The 22,748-nt window shown below is 49.0% G+C and overlaps 1 protein-coding gene across 3 annotated transcripts in view; it reads left to right on the top strand.

Moving 5' to 3' along the window:
• Positions 1–22,748, top strand: part of LARP1 (La ribonucleoprotein 1, translational regulator) — a 773,488-nt gene that overhangs the window by 414,318 nt on the left and 336,422 nt on the right. For all 3 annotated transcript variants that reach the window (XM_086931251.1, XM_086931250.1, XM_086931252.1), the window contains exon 7: positions 8,942–9,104. In XM_086931251.1, the coding sequence (XP_086787377.1) occupies positions 8,942–9,104 (163 nt within the window). The remainder of the gene's footprint in view (positions 1–8,941; positions 9,105–22,748) is intronic.

Here is a 22,748-nt window from a genome sequence, read left to right as displayed (position 1 = left end):
TTCAAAACATAATTTGTTACCTGTTCCACCTGTATCAATGCAACTTGGCGTACTCTTCCATCCGCATTCACCTGTCTGCTATGGCAGCATACCTCCAGAATAGGCAACACCTGTCACTTTTTAAGGTTCCTGCTATCAAGGCTTTTCTGGAAGGACTCAAGAGTCATTCCACCAAGGACACCACCAGCTCCAGAATGGAACCTCAATGTGGTTCTTACAAGACTGATGGGTCCTCCCTTCGAGCCACTGCACTCTTGTGAGCTTCAGTTTCTGACTTGGAAGGTTGCTTTCTTAGTAGCTATTACATCGCTACGGAGGGTTAGCGAGTTGCAGGCGCTCACCATCCAAGAACCTTTCTTCCAAGTACATGCTAACAGGGTTGTACTCCGTACTAACCCTAAATTCTTACCCAAGGTTGTATCTCAATTCCATATGAACCAGACAATTGAGTTGCCAGTGTTTTTCCAAAACCCAGAGACGCTGGCGGAGCGGATGCTCCACACCCTTGACGTTAAAAGAGCCTTGATGTACTACGTGGACAGGACAAAAGATTTTCGCAAAACCAAGCAGCTTTTCGTTGCTTTTGCCTCACACCACAAGGGAAACGCTATCTCCAAAGCTGGGATCGCTAGGTGGATCGTGAAATGCATTCAAATCTGTTACGCTAAAGCTAAACGCACTCTCACTATCCCACCAAGAGCCCATTCCACCAGGAAGTTGGGGGCCTCTATGGCTTTCCTAGGTAACATTCCCTTAGAAGATATTTGTAGAGCAGCCACATGGTCTACCACACATACTTTCACTAAACATTACTGTGTAGACGTGCACTCCAAACAGCAGGCAGCTGTTGGCCAGGCTGTTCTCAAAACACTTTTTCAAACTGCTGCAGCTGGCACGGGCCGCCGCCGCTGATGGAGGGACTGCTATGTATTCTATGCACAGATATGAATTCAGCAGCCCACATGCCTTGAACTGCAAATGCTACTTACCAGTATGCATCTGTTCTTGGCATGTAGGGCTGCTGACATTCATATCGCCCACCCTCCTCCCCGGCTCCTGTTGCAGCTGCAGTATTCATATATATACACGCTCATAGCATGGTCATCACTCACATACTTCACTCCATCTCTGCCAATGGCTAAAAACAATCTGGGGATGGAGGCGATGCCCATGCGCACTGTAGTCCAGGGGAGGAGCCACCTATCTCGTGATACTTCGAAGACTCTTCCAGGACAACAATGTGCAATCATCCGGACCCAACACTAGGCGGCGATCTATGCACAGATATGAATGTCAGCATCCCTACATGCCAAGAACAGATGCATACTGGTAAGTAGCATTTGCATTTAGAGGAAAGAGCCTGGAGCTCACTCTCCTGGCAGAGGTGATGGCAACCAGGAAAGCAGTCTTAAGGGTAAGAAGACGGAGAGGACAGTTATGAAGCGGATCAAAGGGAGCGCACATCAAGTAAGTTAGAGCCAGGTTCAAGTCCCACTGGGGCATCACGAAAGGAACAGGAGGGTTCACAGGGATGTGTCCATGTCGACTCTTCACTTTGTTCTGCACCAAGATACGCAGCCTGCAAAGGCATTGTGTGAGTGTCTGGGTACAGGGCCTCTAAGGGTGGCACAATAAGTGCTGCAGCCCTTAGTGGTCTTCTCTGGTCACAGTGCCCTGGGTACCTGTTGTGCCATTTACCAAGGACTGACATGTGGCCAGAGATGCCAATTGGGTTTAGGCTTAAATGTAATTTTAGGGAAGGAACATAAGCCCTGGGTACCTGATTAGCAGGAGCCCAGGGCACACAAAGATCAGTAATTCAGAATAACGTGGGGGCACACCATGCAAGAAAGAGGGCACTTTCTCACAGCGAATAATACATTTTTCTTGACAGGAGGTAGAGTCTACATTTGCCTGTTTAACACCGTAAAAACCACTACTGGAGGGATTAATCTCCGCTGGAGTGAATAGTGAGACCCTAGAGTGCTGTCTGTGCTCAGGGTGTGTGCTTCACGGAGTTAGTTCCTTGGAGATGGATCATCTCTAAAGTCAGAGTCCTCTGGTAAGTGCTTTGAGACTCTGCTCACCTTGGCCTCCTTATATACTGGAGGGGCCTCCTTTTTCGCCTAATGAAGGAGTTTCCTTAAGGTTCCTCATGTCTGTCTCAATGGCGCAAGGAAAGCTTAATGTTTTTTTCTGTACCTAATGGTTATTGTTTTTGAAGACCTAGGCAGCCCAACAGTCCGATTACTTGTGGACCATATTTCGCTCTCACCATTGGACCTTGCTGTTAAATGTTGGGCAAACCTAGTGTTTCCTCCATAACCCTATCTAAGGGTCAGTCTCACACAAACTGCCTTCGATATCTTCCTGTCCAATTTCAACACATTTAATGGTCACTGTCTCTTGTGGGAATTGATTGCAGACCCAGATTTATTGCCTTCTGTAGCCTAATGGTCCTGGAGCTGCAAAAAGTACATGCAAAGCAGACTCCAGAAAAAAAGCATTAAGGTGGATTTGTCCTAGTGTATTGCTGATTTCAGGGAGGGATCATGAGTCACTTTGAAATGGAAACTTCTAATTTGAGCAAAACCAACGTAACATTTAAGCCCAACACTACGAGGCAAAGTGGATGCTGGAGTGTCAAGGTGACTGTAAATGTGTCCATTCTGCAGGGCGTGGTCTCTTCCTGATGGGCCCGGTGCTCTTCAAATGGACGCAGTGGATAGCGCCTTCAAAACCAGGAATTAAATGTAAGGTGCAAATAATTGCATTGAGTATACTGCTGCTGTAGGTATACTAAAAGGGTCTCTGGGTTGGAAACGTATAGTTTACCTGTCGGTGTAGTTTTGCAGCTTGAAGAATTTTGTGGATTCTCTATGCTGTGCATTATTCCGCCATCCTGTGGTTGGGTCAGGAATTGTAGCATTTCTTATTTTTTATTTTTTCCGTGGCCTGGTGGGCGTCGACATAACATTTAGTGTCTTTGTGACATTGACATGCTTCCTCCGGAAGTTCCCACCTTTGGTCGCCATCTTAAATTATTATTATTCCATTGTTCATTCCGGTTTCCTTTATTTCTGCCTCCTGTCTCATCGCTCTGGCAGAGGTGGGTGGGTTCGCTAGTGAATACAGAAAATTCTTCAAGCTGCAAAACTACACCAACCGGTAAACTATAAGTTTTGCAGCGTGAATGTTTTCTGGATTCACTATTCTGTGCATAGACTTTGTAGCGGTTTGCTAGTCTTGTGTTGGCTGGGTGGAAGATGAGAGTTGGCTGGGTGGAAGATGAGAGTTGGTTTGTGAATATATGTTGTAAGACCTTTTGTCATAACTGTCCGCAAATGATACAAATAACTTATGTCGTTCTGCTGTCCTTAGTTCTTTCTATGTAGTAGTCCTTCTGCCGTCCAGGGTGTGCAATGCTCTTTCTGCTTGTGTCTTTGGGTTTTGGCAAAAACTTGGATTTGTATTGCTTGGTTTTACGTGGAATTTTGAAACCACCTTTAACGTACATTGTGGATCAGTTCTAATGACGATTCTGTCATTATGTATTTGGAAGTAGGGCTCATGTCTTGTTGGTTTTCCTGATGGACACTGACCCCTCAACTCTCGACTTTTGATGTGGGACAGCTCTCGAACGGCTCCTGGTCTTCCACACCTTAGCCATGTTTCTGGACCTCCGGGTCGAGAGCCTGCTGTTCTCGGTCCTGAAACAATGCACATCCAGGGACGCGGTGCAAAGTCTCATCCCCCATGATGGGCAGAATCCACAAAGCCTTTTTGAGCTTCCCTAGGCCTTTTGCTGCTTCTAGCAACTGCTCCCCACCAGTTCTGGGCCCCACTTTGGGCGGGAGAACTGGCAGGAACACCAAGTGAGGAAGGGAGGTGTGCCCACCTCTGCCAACCTATTTCCATCCGGTGAGGGAGGCAAGGTGAAGCATAACTCAGTCCCTGCCATCTTGCAGATGGGAGGGGGGGGGAGGGCAGCCAACCAGAGTGAGGCATATCTAGTATTTAGGGGCACCCTGAACCTTGCCTTCTCAGACAAGAAACTGCAAGAAGAAAAGGATCGAACAGCTGTGCCGAAGCTAAGAGGACGACACCTACTGACTTGATCCCAGCCTTACCAGCCTGTGCCCACCTCGAACTTGCAGAAGCAAAACCCCAGTGTGTCCTGCAGCCAGCAACCTCAAGAACCCTGAGGACCTGCCCTGCTTTCCAAAGAAGACTGTCTTCTGTGAATACCGGATTTGTTCACCAACTGCCTCCCGCTCCGGCGAAATACGCTAGCCTGCACCCACAGCCTGAGTTCGAGTGGCACAACACCACGAGGAGGTCTACCCGGCGAGCCAGACCAGATATCTGCCTCAATCCTCCGGCAGATGCCTGCAGCCTCAATCTGGAAAGTCCCCCCATCTGTGATCAGGAGCTGGTAAGAAGATCCGAACTTAAAAGACACCCCTGCACCCGACACCCCACATCCTTGGATGCTCCAACTGACTGTGTCTAACCAACCCCCAGCATCCCAATTTACTTCAAGTGGTGGTCGCACCCAGAAGACCTTTGTCCCAGGTCCTGCAGTGTGTTTGCAAACCAGAGACCCCCCCTTTGAAAGTAACAGGGCACCTGACGGCAAACCTGCACCTGGCCACCCAAGTACTGCTTAGGGTGTACCTTTGGTGCCATCTTAAACCCCCATTTGCCTTGAGCATAGGTCCAGGAGCTTTGCTCCCACATCCTTGTGGCCTCGTAAGCAGCCATCAACCGGAGGCCAACTATCCCACATTGGATTACATTGGGCTTCAGCACTCTGCAGCCAACCACCCTAGTGCCGCTGAGGGTGTAACGAGGGCGTTTTTAACCTTGAGGGACCCCGGAGTCTAATCATAGAGACCCAACTCCCGCAACAAAGTATTTAGCTGTTAACCGATAACACTATTCCCTCCCACAGGATAACATTGACTGTGTTTGTGTGAAAAAGTTTCTAAGTGTGGCATTGGAAAAGCTATAAAAGTCTTTAAAACTGTAACCAAATAACAAGAGCTATTTTACTTACCTGTTTACAGGAAATGTTCCAGTGTAGTATCCATTTATATTACACTGTGTAAGAAAAGCAATCTGTAAAGTAATCTACTTGACATCCTATTGAAAAGCCAATCCAAAGTATATGTACAATATTTCAAAGCATTGCATTACTAGTAGTTCTACTGTAATCAAACCAAAGTATATGTACAACCACAATTCAAACTGAATTACTGCAATTCGAACTGTATTACTGCAAAGTATAAACCACTTACCTGTTCCAGGCTTGCTTGTTTCTAGGAAATAAAATAATTTAATGAATATTTTTATTAAAATAAAATTGGTCTGAGTTCAGTCTTTTGAATGTGTGACACATTTGCTGATTGAGTGTGTATAACAAAGGCTTAACACTACCCTCTGATAGACCCTTACTGCTCGCCCACACTACCCCAAATAAGAGAGTAAGGTGCTATTTAACTTTATCTCTGCCTACCTTAGGGGTACCACTGGACTCTGTGCACAGTATACCTCACTTTGTTATAGTATATACAGAGCCAGCGTCCTGCAATGGGTGTTAAGGTGAGTGGTCTTTGAGGGTGGCATAATACCTGCTGCAGCACAAGGCCCCTGGTACCAGGGGTACCTTTTACAAGGGACGTGTATGTGGCCCAGAGTTATGCCAATTGTGGAAACTAAGTTTGGGGAAAGAACACAGACCCTGGAAACTTGATTGTCAGGGATCCAGAGCACACTGAGCCAAGCTGGTATCTGGCAAAACATTAGGGGGTAACCATGCAAAAAGGGGCACTTTCTTACAGGTGTTTCAGTGTGATCAAGAAGCTGGGGGAGGGATTAAGGTGGGTCTTCCCCATTTCAAGCCTGACCTTGCTTCTCCATCTGACTCCTTGGTGGGAATCATGGCTTGCTGATGCCAGTGCCAAGCACCATATTACTTCCCCGCTGCTAGGATTGGGTTTCCCGGCTTGCAAGCAAGTAAGCAAGGTTAGCCAAAAAGTTAGTTCTTTGTGCATGTGTTTGTAGGAGTGAATAGGATTGAATGATAGTATCAATGAGTGAAAGTGAGTGAGAATCGGAGTTTGAGAGTGTATGAATGAAGGAGTGTTAGAACGAGTGATTGATTGGAGGTTGTGAGGGAGCCTGTCAATGGTGCAGTAGATGTATTTGCACCAGGGCCCAGTTTCAGTTAATGTGTTTTAGTAAGTTAGATTGAGAAGCAGTGAGGAGTATATTTGTAGGAGTAACAGTGAGAGGAAGTGAGTTTGGCAAGTTTTGAAAAAAATGAACTCCAGCCACATCACTTTCAAAGATCTCCAACTGCCCCTGCTCCCTCCTCCCAGATTTAAATCTGGTATTACGACTATTTTTTATTGGATATAAGTATGAGTTACTTTGAAGAACTGTTGGTCTCCAGAAACTGGCAATTCAAGGCCTGAATTATTAGGCAAGTTTCTGTTCGGATTTTGCATATTTTTCATCTGTAAGTGCAGCAGGTAGTTTTTGCAGTGTGAATCTTTCTGAATTCACATGCTGTGCATTATTCTGCAATCTAATGGTTGGGTCCGGAACACTCAGTTTGTAGATTTTCTCTTGTATATTTTGGTTTTCTTGTTGGGCGTCGACTGTTGCCAGCATTTGTTGCCTTGTCCATTTTTTTCTTAACGTCATGTACCTACCCCAGAAGTCCCTGTTCTTGGTTGCAATCTTCAGATTATTTTCTGCTGTTTTGTCGAAGGTAATTTGAAGTTTCACTCAAAACACCATTGTAGCCGAATGAGGATATTCACCTAGGGATCCACCAAGAAACACTGCAGTAGGTGGGGCACCTGGGCAGATGACAGGCAGAGGTTGGAGAATGCGTAGCTAAGGGGCACCCTTTGCTTGGGTGAGAAGGATAACCTGCTCTTTAGGTTCTGCCTGGAGTGCCACCACAAGTTTGCTCAGTTACATCCTCCAGTTGTGCAACCTTTGCCTGCTGAGAGTCCACAACATCAAGGGGCTACAAGGCATGTGTACTCCTCTTAAGTCAATATGGTACATAGTCTTGCCCATTCTTCGTTCACGCAGGTGTAGATGTTCATCACTTGATCCAATGCCTATTAGATGCCCCATTGACTCATGTATAGATTTCTAGCAGCCCGCCCCAGCAATGCCTGGGGCAGAAAGGGGCTGGGGGCAGTACACCCGCTCCCGCCCCGACTCACTCGTGCCCCCCTCCCGCCCCGACTCACTCGTGCCCCCTCCCGCCCCGACTCACTCGTGCCCCCTCCCGCCCCGACTCACTCGTGCCCCCCTCCCGCCCCGACTCACTCGTGCCCCCCCTCCCGCCCCGACTCACTCGTGCCCCCCCTCCCGCCCCGACTCACTCGTGCCCCCCCTCCCGCCCCGACTCACTCGTGCCCCCCTCCCGCCCCGACTCACTCGTGCCCCCCTCCCGCCCCGACTCACTCGTGCCCCCCTCCCGCCCCGACTCACTCGTGCCCCCCTCCCGCCCCGACTCACTCGTGCCCCCCTCCCGCCCCGACTCACTCGTGCCCCCCTCCCGCCCCGACTCACTCGTGCCCCCCTCCCGCCCCGACTCACTCGTGCCCCCCTCCCGCCCCGACTCACTCGTGCCCCCCTCCCGCCCCGACTCACTCGTGCCCCCCTCCCGCCCCGACTCACTCGTGCCCCCCTCCCGCCCCGACTCACTCGTGCCCCCCTCCCGCCCCGACTCACTCGTGCCCCCCTCCCGCCCCGACTCACTCGTGCCCCCCTCCCGCCCCGACTCACTCGTGCCCCCCTCCCGCCCCGACTCACTCGTGCCCCCCTCCCGCCCCGACTCACTCGTGCCCCCCTCCCGCCCCGACTCACTCGTGCCCCCCTCCCGCCCCGACTCACTCGTGCCCCCCTCCCGCCCCGACTCACTCGTGCCCCCCTCCCGCCCCGACTCACTCGTGCCCCCCTCCCGCCCCGACTCACTCGTGCCCCCCTCCCGCCCCGACTCACTCGTGCCCCCCTCCCGCCCCGACTCACTCGTGCCCCCCTCCCGCCCCGACTCACTCGTGCCCCCCTCCCGCCCCGACTCACTCGTGCCCCCCTCCCGCCCCGACTCACTCGTGCCCCCCCCCCCGCCCCGACTCACTCGTGCCCCCCTCCCGCCCCGACTCACTCGTGCCCCCCTCCCGCCCCGACTCACTCGTGCCCCCCTCCCGCCCCGACTCACTCGTGCCCCCCTCCCGCCCCGACTCACTCGTGCCCCGACATTTGCATTTGCATCAGTCTCACTTTCCCTTTCCTTACCTGTGCCGCCGCTCCTCACTGCACAGCCGCTCGTCACTGCACCGCCCTCCTCCTTCGTCATCACGCACGTCGCGTAGCGGCCAGCGCTAGGGCCCGGCCGGCGCTACTTTCAGGGGACTACTTTGTTTACAAACTTAATTTTTTTTATTTACTTTTTTAAAAAAAATTATATAGCCTATTTCCATCTACACACCCTGACATTTTCATAGATGTATCGGGTGTGTAGATTGGCGCTGTGGTTCCAGAGTTTACCTGGCCAAAAGGTGCAAGTTCTCTCTTTATAATAGTAGTATAGATTAGTGTGGTTTTGGTTATTATCCCTGTATATGATTATTTCACTTACTCCCCTTATATCACTATGCTCCATCATATAGCCCACTCGTTAACTCAGGTTTTTATAAATGAGCTGTTGTGTGCAGTATTTGATTCAATGCCTGTTATACTTCCTATGTTTGACTCATTTTTTGATTTGTTACTTTTCCCTATAATTGTAAAGCGCTCTGATATCCTTCTGGATCAAGTTTGCGCTATTTAAAACTTTGTAAATAAATAAAAATACTCTTATTGATTGGCATAGACCATCCAAGTAGTTCATAATGTTTTTTTTTATTTACAGCACACTTTGACTACCAGTATGCATATCGAAAATTTGACAGTTCGGATGGATCACGCAGTGGAAAGTATGCTAGTAATATCACATATTATTACGACAATGTGAGCAGCTCTGAACTATACAGTGTGGATCAGGAGCTTCTAAAAGACTACATTAAACGACAGATGTAAGTGTTTTTTGACTCACAGTGGAAAGATTAAATCTACACAACTCACTTTTCATCTTTGATTGTTTTCAGACATGTATGGGTGGAGAGCATCGTCTAGTCAGCCTGTTAAGTAATTGCCAAAACAACCCCATTTAGTCTTTAAATGGTGTTTTCTGATAGGACTACGTTGGCCATTTTACATTGATAGTCTATTGTTTGATCAAGAAACACTTGATATATCTTTGTGGACCGTGTATCTTGTATATAACTAGCTAGATAAGTAGTCCCATATCCAAATACATTTATAGCACTGTAGTGCTATTAATGTCGTTTAGAACACTTCAACCCAACGTAATGTTGGGTTGAAGTGTTCTAAACTTGATCAGCACCTGCTAAAACAGATTTATATTTTTGACCTCTGATAACATTTTCCCTCCAGAAAAGGGACATGCATTCAAGGTTTCACATTAGTAACCACCTGTGGTGACTTTTATTTTATTAGGCATTTATATGGGAACAAACTTATTATAAATACTGTCAAAGTAAATCAATTTATTATGTATAAAAAAAACTAATTAGAAGCATGACTAAAGGCAGTTTACTCTAATGAAGAGTGTTTTAAAGTCAAAAACAATTCCCTAGTGAGGAAAGGGTGACTATTTTGAGCTGAGGTTTCAGTATTACAATTCAGGCCAAAGATAATAGGATCTTTTGACGTAATGGAACGGGTACCACATATTTTACTGACCTTTAAGTAAATCATCCCACAAGTTTTAAATAGAGGAACTCGGCTAAACCATAAGACCAGCTTTTGGGGGCTTCTCATTTATGACAAGTTGGCCCAAAAAAATGGCTAAAACACCCCCTTAAGCGTATCATTTATTTTTACATGTTTATTTCTGTATTCACAGATAGGATAGTTCAACATAACCTTCATTGCACTTGCAAGGTCCCAATCTAGATATGCAGGAGTTAGTGTCTTGGGATGTCATCTAATGTATTTTTAAAGTTATATATGGCAATCATTTACTTTTTCAGCCTTTAGAAATGACATAGTGAATGGGCAGAACTCCAGTCGGTGTCCTGGCATCAAAGAATCAAGACTCAGCTTTATATAATTGAACTTAGCTTTGGAAGTGATGTCATGTTGTGCTTTAATTGTTGAAAAGTAACTAATCAATTAAATCTGAGAAGTTGGCTGATAAAATGTCTCCCTTTACCCCAAGAATGAGAGCCTTTCGATTATATGGTTGAAAGTTTATAATCATGGGCTGTTTTTATAGACACTACTCACTGCAGATTTCTCACTTTGTGACTACCCCCTGGTGCCAGAATGGATTCAAAACCTTTAATTGCAAATAGTCAGTCTGTTCCTGATGTGACAGTGGGCCACAATATAACCACCATCTTTGCGCTAACATTAGTTCCTTTCTTTCTGCGTCTTCAAATGGATCCTAAGTGAGCAGAATTTTCCATTAGGAAGATTTTTTCCAGCAAAATTACTGTGAGCAGATGTGGGATCCCAAACAGGTTTAAAACTTGTGATAGTCAAAGAAAGATGTATGTGACAAACTCAAAATCTGCTTCTGGTGCCTCTGCTCCACACACAACAGTAATGCTCCTGCTGTGCTAAAATGAACTGTAATGCGGGAAGAAGTTGTAGGAATGGTCCCAGTCAAGGGCTCATTTGCCTTCCCACTCCCAGGACCAATCCAGAGATTGCTCCCCATCGAGATCCAAAAGTTCAAGTAGAGCAGAGAAACGCAAGAAATCAAATCAGTTTTCCATGGTGCTGCTGCTCCTATCACCCAGTAATGCGACGACCCAGGTACGCCTAGGCCTCGTAGCCCCTTGCGGTGCAAATTCAACAAAGCTCTACTACTTGACAATGTTCTCCCTCAGCATGCATTCACTGACGTGCTGCTTCGGAAGGAGGCTGTAGCTGCCACCTCCGGTACCCCTTAGATCCCTCTGGTGTGCTTTGGTTCCCCAAGGATCAGAGGTGGCAGCCCGTCAGTCCTGTCTTCTTACCAAGCATTGACGCCACTCTACCTTCACCTGGGATCAGACCTGCCCTCTAGCACGGTGCTACTGGCTCCAGCACAAAAACTCACACCAAACCTGATAAGTTTAACTGATTTGGAAGTTTGATCCTGTGATCTCAACTGCATTACTTTAGTTTCTATGATGCGTGTAAGAAGGTGCTGTGAGAAAGTGCCATCTTTCTTGCATTGGTATGCCCCCACTTTTTGCTGAACAGCTGCTGTGCTTTGACTGAGTGTGCCCTGGGCTACTGCCAACCAGGTACCCAGGGCTGTGTCCCTTCCCTAAAAACTGTTGAAACTAAAACCCAATTGGCATCTCTGGCCACCTATTGGCCCCTAGTAAATGGTACCCAGGGCAGGGTGACCAGAGAAGACCCCTGAGGACTGCAGCACTTATTGTGCCACCCTCAGGGGCCCTGTACCCTGACACCCACACACTGCCTTTGCAGGCTGAGTGTCTAAGTACAGAACTAAACAGTCGACATGGCACACATCCCTGTGTGCCATGCCCACAGAACTCGCTGCCCTGGCATACTTCAGTCACCCCTCTAGCTGGGTGCCCTATGCCAGAGGTTTGGGCACAGGTGCATGAGCCCTGTGCCCCTACAGTACCCAGGGCCATTCCTGGGCACTAAGTGCAGTGATGCCATTAAGAGTATATGGTGCTGGGAAGTTGTCATTACGAACTCCACAGCACCATAATGGCTACACTGTAGACTGACAAGTTTGGTACCAAACTTCTCGGCACATTAAACCTGCACTGATGCCAGTGTGGAATTTAATGTAAAATGCACCAGAGGGCATCTTAGAGATGCCCCCTGAAAACCTAATCTACAATCCATGTCTGGGCTGAGAGGCTGCCACACAGCAGACATGTTGCTGGACCCCTAGGTGGAGAGCCCCGCTCTCCTGGGCCTGCAACAATTCACATCCTGGGTGAGGTGCTAGGTCTCCTCCCCCAGGATGGGCAGGGGGAAGCTTCAAAGGCATGCCGCCTCTTTGAGCTTCTCCAGACCATTTGCTGACCCCAGCAACTGGCCCCCTTCTCTGACCCCCTCTCTGGCGGGAAGATTGGCGGGAAAAACTACGTCAGGAAGGGGGGGGGGGTGCCAGCCTGTGCCAACCCCGTTTCCTAGGTTGGGGAAACTAGGTGAAGCACTATCCGGGCTCCGGCCATCTTGAAAATGGGGTGCCCTGCCCGATACAGCTAGGCTCCTGCCCCCCTCCCACAGGAGAGGAGCAGGCTAGGGGGTGTACCCACCCCAGGACAGGGACCTATTGGTCCCTGCTCTTGCCCTACCTGTAACGCCCTTAAATTCAGTATTTAGGGGCTCCCTGAACCTTCCTTCATCAGATCCCGAAAAGAAAAGAAGGAAGACTAAGAGGAAGATCCTGGAACTTGCTCCTGCAAAAAGCCAGACGACTCCTGTGGTCAGCAATTTTGGGACACCCAGATGACCTGCATGCCTTGACCCTCTTAAAGGCTGGGATTCCCATCAGCAGAGGCTCTGCTGCAACAACCCCGCTGGTGCCAGCCAGAATGCTCTGGACCAGCCCACTCTGCACCGGCCGAGCCGTGCCAGTGATCCAAGACACAGAACGTCCCCCCGTCGATTGGGACCCCAAGTCCAGTGCCCAAAGACCCTCCTCGACGAACCAGACGACGCCTGCAGACTCAGAACCAGGGCCCCCCTCCCCCCCCCAACCGCGACCAGCTGAGGGTAAACGTTTCCGACACCCAAAGACACCCCTGCACCCGGTGCCCTACAGCTCCCTGTGCCTCCCTTTGGGGTACCTACCTGTGCTCCAAGATCCCAACTTACCTCTTGATGTGCTGGTCGCCCCTGGGGGGTAACCACCCCGCGCCTGCAGCCTTTGTTCCCTTTTTACCGTTTCCTTTGGATAACATTGAGTGCCCGACTGCTCAAAAGCACCCTGCACCCAGCCGCCCGAGTACTGCTGGCTGTGCCACCTTTGTTCTATCCTGCTTCCCCCTTTGTCCTAAGCAAGTGACCAGGAGCCCAGCTCCCACAGCCGCGTGGCCTGCTAGCCAGCAGCCACCAACTGAAGGCCCCCTGTCCCCCATTGGATAACATTGGGCCCAACTACCTCTGCACCCGGCCACCACTGCGCCGCTGAGGGTGAACCAACGGTACCTACCTGACACTGGGGGACCCCTGAGTCTATGGCTAGAACCACAACTTCACCACTCTAGTACTCGCCAGGAAACCGGTAACTCAATTACCTGCCATTGAATAACATTGACTGGTTTGACTCGAAAAATCTTCTATCTACTTTTGAAATCGTAAAATATTAATATAAAATCATCCGAATTCTGGAATACTGACCTGTGATCAGGAGAGGAGCCAGTACTGTACCCTGTAGCCCAGTACTGAACTGCAAAAGTAATCCAGAGCGGGTTTACTAGTAACTTGTATGTTTGAAGCATATGAGCTGCAGATTACACACTGTGCGTAGATGGCCACCTAGTGTTGGGCCCGGATGTTTGCAGTTTGTTTTGTTGTAGAAAAGTCTTTGGAAGTCACGAGAGAGGCGGCGACTCCATTCGATGATACTGCACATGGGCATCAGCTCCATCCCCAGATTATTTTTTTCCGCCACCGGGCTCGGATGCATTTACAGCGCTCCGTGTTGGAACCGGTTTCCTTCGGCGCGGCTTCTAGAATCTAGTTCCGAACGCTTTTTCCTGTCAACACTACTTCTCCACATTGAGAACTTCGATTCCGGTCGTCGTTGACGGCCTTCGGGCCTAACTAGGCCTAGACCCCAGCTCATTGAAAGGACGCCATTTTAAAAAGTTTCCTCCATGTGGGTTGAAGTTTCCCCACACCGACCCACATGAGGTGTGTAACCTCTGCCTCTCCCCGGAGCACGAGGCTAAAGACTGTTCCGCCTGTGCCTCTTTCCGCTCCAAAAAGACGATCCGGGACCGAAGAGCCACGAGGACAATGGCTCGATCTTCAGCTCCGATTCCAGACGACATCTTCGAGGAGGGCGTCGACGTCCCAGAACAACATGGTGCCGAGAGCAACTCAGAGGCAGAAGATGTCGAAGTTACTCCAGCTCAATGGGTCGTAAGTAAGACAGTCGACCCCAACCCTTCCTCGACCCACCCAAAAAAGGATCCTGTCACACCCTCACCCTAGGGTGCACATCGAGACACTGCTTCTACTGCCCCACCTTCGGGCCCGGTTAAGCTATCGAAGCCTTCAGGCGACTCTGGCTCGAGCCGACCTCCCCATGGTGCCGACACACACCCATCGGCACCAAAAAATACCATCAGCTTCCACGTCTACATCTAAACAATCAACACCGAAGCCTGCCTCCGCTACCTCGGCACCGAAACCCAGGTCGGAACCAAGCAAACACGCTTCGGATTCGAAAAAACTACCAGATCTGAAAAGACCATCGGATCCAAAAACCATACCGGAACCGAAAAAATCCTTGGAGCCGAAAAAAGCTTCGGAGCCGACAGACTCCTGCTTCCCCGGTTAAAGACATTGTCAAGAAACCAAAACAAGCTGCTTCAATGCCGAAACCTTCCTCCGCATCTAAAGAACCTCCTGCAGAGGATTTACCTTATCCAGACCCTGCTCAAAAGACTCTAGCTAAAGATCCAATAACTGGACAGTTAATTTTGGCTTTAAAGAAGCGACCACTGGACACACCAGCTCCAGCCCGCATTCATAGAAGGACATGGCTACCTCTCCCTTAAGACTGCCTTCCCCTTCCACCTGTACCATCACCACATCCTCCCATACCACAGCATACCCCAGCATCCTCTATCATACCACACGATGACAACAGGGATGATAGCTCTGATGATATGGGGGGGGGGAGGGGGGGGGGGTCATATACCTGATCCAGCCACTCCTACAAGATCACCTGACCCGTGGGATGATTATACCACCCCAGATGTCCCAAATGTCCCTCAGGATGATTTGTACCCCTCAAGACCTTCCCCACCATAGGGTTTAATGAATTCATCCACAGGGCTGCACAATATCATGGGGTGGACATACATTCAGACCCTGTAGAAGAAGACTACCTAATGGATACCTTTGATAATGCACAAAGGTCCTCATCCATTTTACCAATGCTTAAAAGATTGATTAAGCATGCTCCTGAAGTCTTCAAAGACCCAGTCAGAACTCTGGTCATTAACCCTCGTATAGAGAAAATATAAAGCTGCCCCCTCAGACCCAGCATATATTAAAGGTCCAGTACCACTAAACTCACTTGTATTTTCAAATGTACGCAAGTGAGCAAACTCTCAAACATCGGGTGATGCTCCACCACCAGATAAGGAGTCTAAGCTACTTGACACATCAGGGAAGAGAACAGTGTCTCAAGCAGCAAACATGTGGCGTATCGCAAATACACAGGCATTATTAGCCAGATACAACAGGGCACATTATGATGAGTTAGTCATTAATGAAACACCTCCCTGACGGGTACAAGGATAGAGCTACTAAGCTTATCCAAGAAGGGAAAACAGCAGATACTGCTTCTAGGGCTGTTAACATCAACAATTTACTACGCAGACACGCCTCGCTACGTATATCCGGATTCAAACCTGAGGTACAAAGTCCCATTCTTAATCAACCCTTTGATGGCAACATCTATTTGTACCGAACGTGGATGTATCACTTGAAAAAATGAAAGGATACAGACACCGCCAAATCTATGGGAGCCCTGCAGTCGCAGACTCCCAGACGTTCATTTCGTCGCTCATCCTATAAAGGTTCCACCTGGGGATACTAGTCAGACACAGCTTCTACCTCATACAAAACCCCTACAAACTCCACTTACAGCAAAGGCTACCAAAGGGGTGGTTACAGGGGTAACAATAACAAAGGCAGAGGTAAAAATTACAACTCCCGCTATGCCTCTACCCCTGCCCAATGACTCCCTTTCCCCGTCCCATTCCACTCCTGTTGGGGGAAGACTTCAACAATACCTGCCAGCCTGGGAAAGTATCACATCAGACAGGTGGGTGCTCCAAATAATTCAATCAGGTTACTGTCTGGAACTAACATCTACCCCCCCAAACATACCACCCAAGCAGCGTCCAATGTCACAAGAACATTTAACATTGCTCAGACAGGAGATAATATCACTCCTGCAGAAAAATGCAATAGATAGTTCCAGAGCATCAGAAAAACAAAGGATTATTCTCCCTATATTTCCTAATACCAAAGAAGGACTGATCTCTAAGACTCATCCTAGACCTCGGGCCTCTAAACATTTACATACAGTCGGACCATTGTCACATGGTCACACCAACAAGTCCTTCCACTTCTGGTACTAAACGACTTCCTTGTCACTCTAGATCTCAAGGACGCCTACTTCCATATTCCCATCCACACAGCGAACAGAAAATATCTGATTTGTGCTAGACGGGGAGCACTACCAGTTCAAAGTGCTCCCATTCGTAGTTACAGCAGCACCAAGGGTGTTTACCAAATGCTTAGCAGCAGTAGTAGCAGCACACTTAGGACAACATATTCATGTCTTCCCATATCTAGACGACTGGCTCATAAAAGCCAGCTCATACAGCCAGTTTGTGCAAAACACTCACTCTACTATTCAACTGCTTCACGATTTGGGATTCACAGTAAATCACACCATATCGCATCTACAATCCTCGCATATTCAACAGTATCTCGGCGCTACAATAAACACCCAACTAACACTAGCTTATCCCTCTCCAGCCAGGATAACAAGTGTACAAACTCTCCTAACAAAATTCAAACCGCAACACTCGCTACCAGCTCGAGTGTTCATGCAGCTCATTGGAATGATGGCATCTTGCATATCTGTAGTACCTCACGAAGACTACAAATGCGTCCACTTCAAGAGTGCCTAGCACGCCAATTGAACCAGGCTCAAGGTCAATTAACAGACCTAGGGTTGGTAGACGGTCAGACTTATCGTTCTCAGCAATGGTGGAACACCAAAAATCTTTCTAAAGGGCGACCGTTTCTAGAGACAGTTCCTCAAATAGTCATGACAGCGGACGCATCGCTCTCTGGCTGGGGAGCTCATCTACTGCATCACACCATGCAAGGCAGGTGGACACCGCAACAAATGCTACTCCAGATCAACCACCTGTGTTTCTAGCCCTAAAAGCGTTTCAAACTCACCACACCACGCACGCACCGCACCACGGCACAGGAGTCCAAGTGGCATCGGAGGGCTGAGAGTGGCCTGGGACGTCGGTAGCTGCTACCCGACAACATCAACAAGCGGGCATCGGGATCGGGACCAAAGCGGAACGAAGACCGTACCCCTCCCCCACTCCCGAACGGAGGCAGAGGCTGGCTGGTACCTCGGAACCGAAGGCAACAACAACGGACAAAGGACCACCCGAACGGAAGCAGAGGCTGGCTGGTACTTGGGACCGAAGGTAACAACAACGGACCCCCCCTCCACCCCCCCCGGCAGTGAAGGACGCTGGCTGCAGCACCGGGATCAGCGTGGGACGATACAACGAGGACAACGGAACCCCTCCCCCACCCTCAGCGGATCTTCGCTAGCGGACAACAGGCATCAGGAGGATCAGAGCGGGGCGATCACCGGACCTCGCCCCCCACTCAATCACTCATTCACGTCCTGAAACAGGGACCCCTCCCGACGGCAGCAAAAGGCGCTGGAACGGAGGCAAAGCACCGGGACGAGGCCATAACAACACAACCCCCCCCTCCCGCCCGCCCACCCGCTCGCTCCGCAGCACAGGAACCCTAGCGGTCTTGAAGGCTGAGAGGGGACTGGGACGATGGTTGTTGGCAGACACAGTGTTGGCACATTCTCTCACAAGCGGACCTGTGAGAGCTACGCGCTGCTCAAAGTCAAAAAAGGTATTTAATTCATTCGCCGGCACTCACTCGCAAAGCTCTATTGTCCAAAATGGCGGGGGTCTAAAATAACGAAGGCAATAAATCGCCGCCTGGGCCCACGAGGCTCCTTCAAGATAAGACCCCATCACAGCAGCAACCTTGAGACCGGGCTAGCACGAAAGTGAAACTCCCTTCCCTGCTCACAAAGCAATAGCAATAAACAGAGGACTAATGTCTCCTTCCCTGCTCACAAAGCAATAGCAATAAACAGAGGACTAATGTCTTCTTCCCTTTTGTGGTGGCCATCTTTGGCCAGTCTCTCTCTAGGGTCGCCATCTTGGACTAGTCATTGGTTGCTGAGCTATTGATTAATTCTCTAACTGACACTAAGAACTCACCCACCCAGTTACCGTACTTGGGTGCGCACCTGTCTGTATCATGGAACTTCTTCTTATCAGCTACACAATTTACACAGCTGGGCGTATTTCACGTTGGACTTAGATAGCCTGCTCTTTCGCAGTGTTACTTATTATATTCCTGATTGTATCCAGCACTTTTCACTTTTCCTGCATTGGATTTAGATATTATGTTGGATTTAGATAGTCTGCTCTTTCGCAGTGTTATTTATTTATTATTACGTTTCTGATTGTATCTAGCACATTTCACTTTTCCTGCACCGATTGCTACCCATATATTAGTGCCTCTTACAGTAGCATTATGTTCTATATACCCTACTATATCTTGCACGTCCTACTTTATCGTCACCGGTAATGCACCGTTTGCTACCTCATATATTTCTCTTTTGCTGCTCGCTAATGCCACCTGTGGTGTTATTTAATCTGTGTCATTTAATCTGTGTGTGCATTTGTATTCTGTCACTGACTCCTGTACCCTACATATTTTTGACTACTCGTTATTGACACCTTTGATTTAGATATTTTTTATGGTCTGCACAGTTATTTTATTCAAGTATTTTTCTATATTTTTCTATATTTCATATCTTATACCTCATATATCTTTTCGTTGCTGCTCACTAATGTGATATCACTAATGATATTATTATGGTTTGCACAGTGTTTTATTCCAGTATTTTGTCAGTATTCTATTGCTACTTGCTCCGATTACTACCCCAAATACCTTGGAAGCTCACTAGTGTCAGCCAATCCTGTATGCACCGACTACTACCTCAAATACCTGGCAGCTCACTAGTGTCACTTACCATTACCTCACTATGATGGTCTGCATTTGTACTCTGGGTATAGCACTTCTGTGCACTCACTAGTGGCACTTTAGGCCCACGCAACTGGTTAGGACAGTGCACCCTTCCCTCCTACACCCTCCCTCCTAAAACCTACCTAGACTGTCCTATGCAACGACTACTACCTCAAATACCTGGCAGCTCACTAGTAGCACTTACCATTAGCTCACTATGATTGTCTGAATTGGTACTCTGCGTATAGCATTACTGTGCACTCACTAGTGCTCTCACTAGTGTCACCTTAGGCCCACGCAGCTGCTTAGGACAGTGCACCCTTCCTTCCCTCCTACACCCTTCCCTCCTGCACCCTTCCCTCCTAAAACCTACCTAGACTGCCCTCCCATCATGGAACCCGTCGGCAAACACACATATAGAATCAACTACCCACCCTCACTTACTAAAAAAGCCGCTAAACGTTTTAAACACAACTTCCTGAGGTCCCACCCTGAAACTCCTTGTGCAGACACCTACTTCTCACCAGTCAATGGTTCACTGAACATTGATATTATCTTCCACACCACACGCAGAGCCCAATGGAGAAACATGTTCCGCACCTTACTCACCGTCTCCACCTCCAGGAATTTCGCGCATGGCCTAAAACTCACCATCACTCCATCCCAACTCTTCCCGGGCAGAACAACCATCACTATATACAATAACGGGATCATCCTAATGCAATCCACTGACAAGAACCTGGAACTACTAGACAACATGTTCCCCAAGTTCAAACAACACCTCGCCAGTCATCGGACCCCCACCCATAGCACCCGCAGGCCTATCACCCCTGAAGTCACCCCCAATCAACCCCAAAACGACACACACCTTCCCCCCACCCCCGGCACCTCAGACACTCACCCACCTAATGTAGCTACCTTGCACTCCACAGCTACAGACATAGATCCTTCAGCCGCACATTCCAGCGGCACCCCCTTCCCCCCCTACAACCTCACCTTGTCATCCTCTCATACCACACCCATCCCTGACACCACAGCCTCAAGCCACATTCATTCTAACCTAGCCCAGCCTCGAAACGACATGCACCTCTCCTTTACTCCCGACACCCTAGTCACTCACCCACTTACCGTATCTACCTCACTCCCGTCGAGCACAGACATAGATCACTCCCCCGCCTACACCAACCACCTCACCCCTTCCCATCACACACCAGCCCTCAACCACTTTCCCACCCCTAATACCACAGCTCCCACCCAAAACGACATGCACCACCCCCTTACTCCCGGCACCTTAGTCATTCACCCACCTACCGTAGTTACCCCGCATCCCTCAAACACAGACCTAGACCTCTCTCCCGCTTACAACAACCACCCCACCCCTTCCCCCTACTCAACAGCCCTCATCCACGTTCCTCTCATCCCCGTTCCTCTCACCCCTGATACCACAACTCACACCCACAACCCGCCTAACATAGATCAACATCAGACCGTCACACACAAAGGCAAACCCCACTATTTATCCCCCCCATTCTCAGCCCCCACTTCCTCCCACTAACTAATCACACAGAACACACCACCTCCATCAACTCAACTCCACCCTCTCAAAAAAGAACCATCTACAATCCCGCTACCCTCCCCAGTCTCACCCCCCACTATCCAACCTCCACCACTAATAAACGCCCATCCTCCACCTTGCACTCTACGCCTACCACCAATACTCTCATCCACGCCACCAACCTCTCCCCTATGTCATCCACGCCCGACCCTCCCATCCCCACCTCCAACACATTTCCCACAATAGACCACATTACGGCCTCCCTCCTCCAGCTCAAAGAAGACATGTACATCATCAAACAACAACTACTCTGTCTATCACACTCCAATCACCCCTCACCCAACACCCTCCACCAGATCAAACAAGACATTCACAGCATCAAACAAATACTCAGCACACACCCCAGACACCACTCACGCGCCTCCACCATTACCTCCCCTCCCAAATGGTCCTCCAACCGGGTGGCGAACTCTCGCACTCGACTCCCACCGCATTGGACCTCAATCCCTGTTCACAATCTCGAAAATCGCTCCCACCGCTCCTGCAACACTCTCTCAGACCTAGACACAACCACACTCCTCCGCTCCTATGACTCAGGTCCCCATAGCATCACACCCGGCACTCTCACTGCCATTCCCACGATTCACTCCAACCCCCTTAGACCCCCCACACTGAACAACAGAATCGCTATCCATAGTAACGTCCCCCTCGCTCTAGAACACCCTTCTGCCATCGACACACCCCGTCTCAAATGCACTCTGCTCAACTGCAGATCAGCCGCTAGACACTCCGCCGCCATTGCCGATCTCATCCTAAAATTGGATCTTGACTTAATCATCATTACTGAAACATGGCTAACAGAAGCTTCTACACCTATAATGGACATTCTGGTTCCCCCCAACTACCACATCACTAGACTTGATAGGTCTGGCAATAAAAAAGGTGGCGGAATCGCATGTATATACAGGAGCAACCTCTCTGTCTTGAAAGTAACTTCCCCTTCCATACCCTCCCCAACGTCTTGTGAATACATCTGCCTCGATATTGTCAGTGAGGGCAAACAGATCTGCACTCTGCACGGCGTTTACCACCCACCCGGTGACAACCTTACCTTCTCCCAACAAATCATGGACATGATCTCAACCAACTCCGGGCGACAACTCACACAAATATACCTTGGTGACTTCAACCTCCGCTGGAACGATCACAATGATGCGGTGGTAAAAGGTCTGAAGAATTTCCTTAACGCCCTTGACCTCACCCAAATTTGCAACAGTCCAACACACGATAAAGGCTCTATCCTTGACCTTATCATCTCCAAAGAGGGCTCTATCCAACTCGAATCTATCCAACCCTGTGACTGGTCAGATCATCATATTGTCACATTCTTCATCAATGAAAAAGTTAAACTTAACCCTGCTCAATCCGCCAGGCCCAAAGTCTGGAAAAGAGACATGAAAAAGCTAAACTCAAACTCGCTGCCCCCCAACAGCTGCAACTTACTGCTTCCTCCTGCTGGCGTTAAGGACGTCCAATCCTTGACTGATCACTATCTTAACACTATGACCTCAATAATTAACGAAGTCGCACCCTTGCAGCTAAAAAAAGCCACCGCAAAAATCTCCAACCCCTGGTACGACGGGAGTCTCAATGACGATAGACGCGCAATGCGAATGGCAGAGCGCACCTGGAGATCAGCTCCCTCTGCACTGAACCTAAAAAACCTGAAGAAAAAGAGAAATGCCTACTTCAGGAAAATAAAACGATCAAAATCAGACTTCTTCAGTCGTCAGCTCGACCAAGCCAAAAATCGTCCGAGAAAGCTGTTTGAGCTTATCCGAACACAATCCAAAGAACAACCCCTACCTCTCAACACCATGCGCGAAGCTCCCTCCTGCGAAGACTTCGCCTCTTTCTTTAACCAAAAAACTGACAACATAAAGAATGATCTCCTCATGGACGCAAGCCTCTTCCCCAAACCTCACCGCAT

This window comes from Lissotriton vulgaris, chromosome 7 (assembly GCF_964263255.1).
Source record: "Lissotriton vulgaris chromosome 7, aLisVul1.2, whole genome shotgun sequence".
In the NCBI taxonomy this organism is placed as follows: domain Eukaryota; kingdom Metazoa; phylum Chordata; class Amphibia; order Caudata; family Salamandridae; genus Lissotriton; species Lissotriton vulgaris.
The sequence above is the reverse complement of the archived record's forward strand: the minus strand, read 5'-3'. Positions and strand labels throughout refer to the sequence as shown.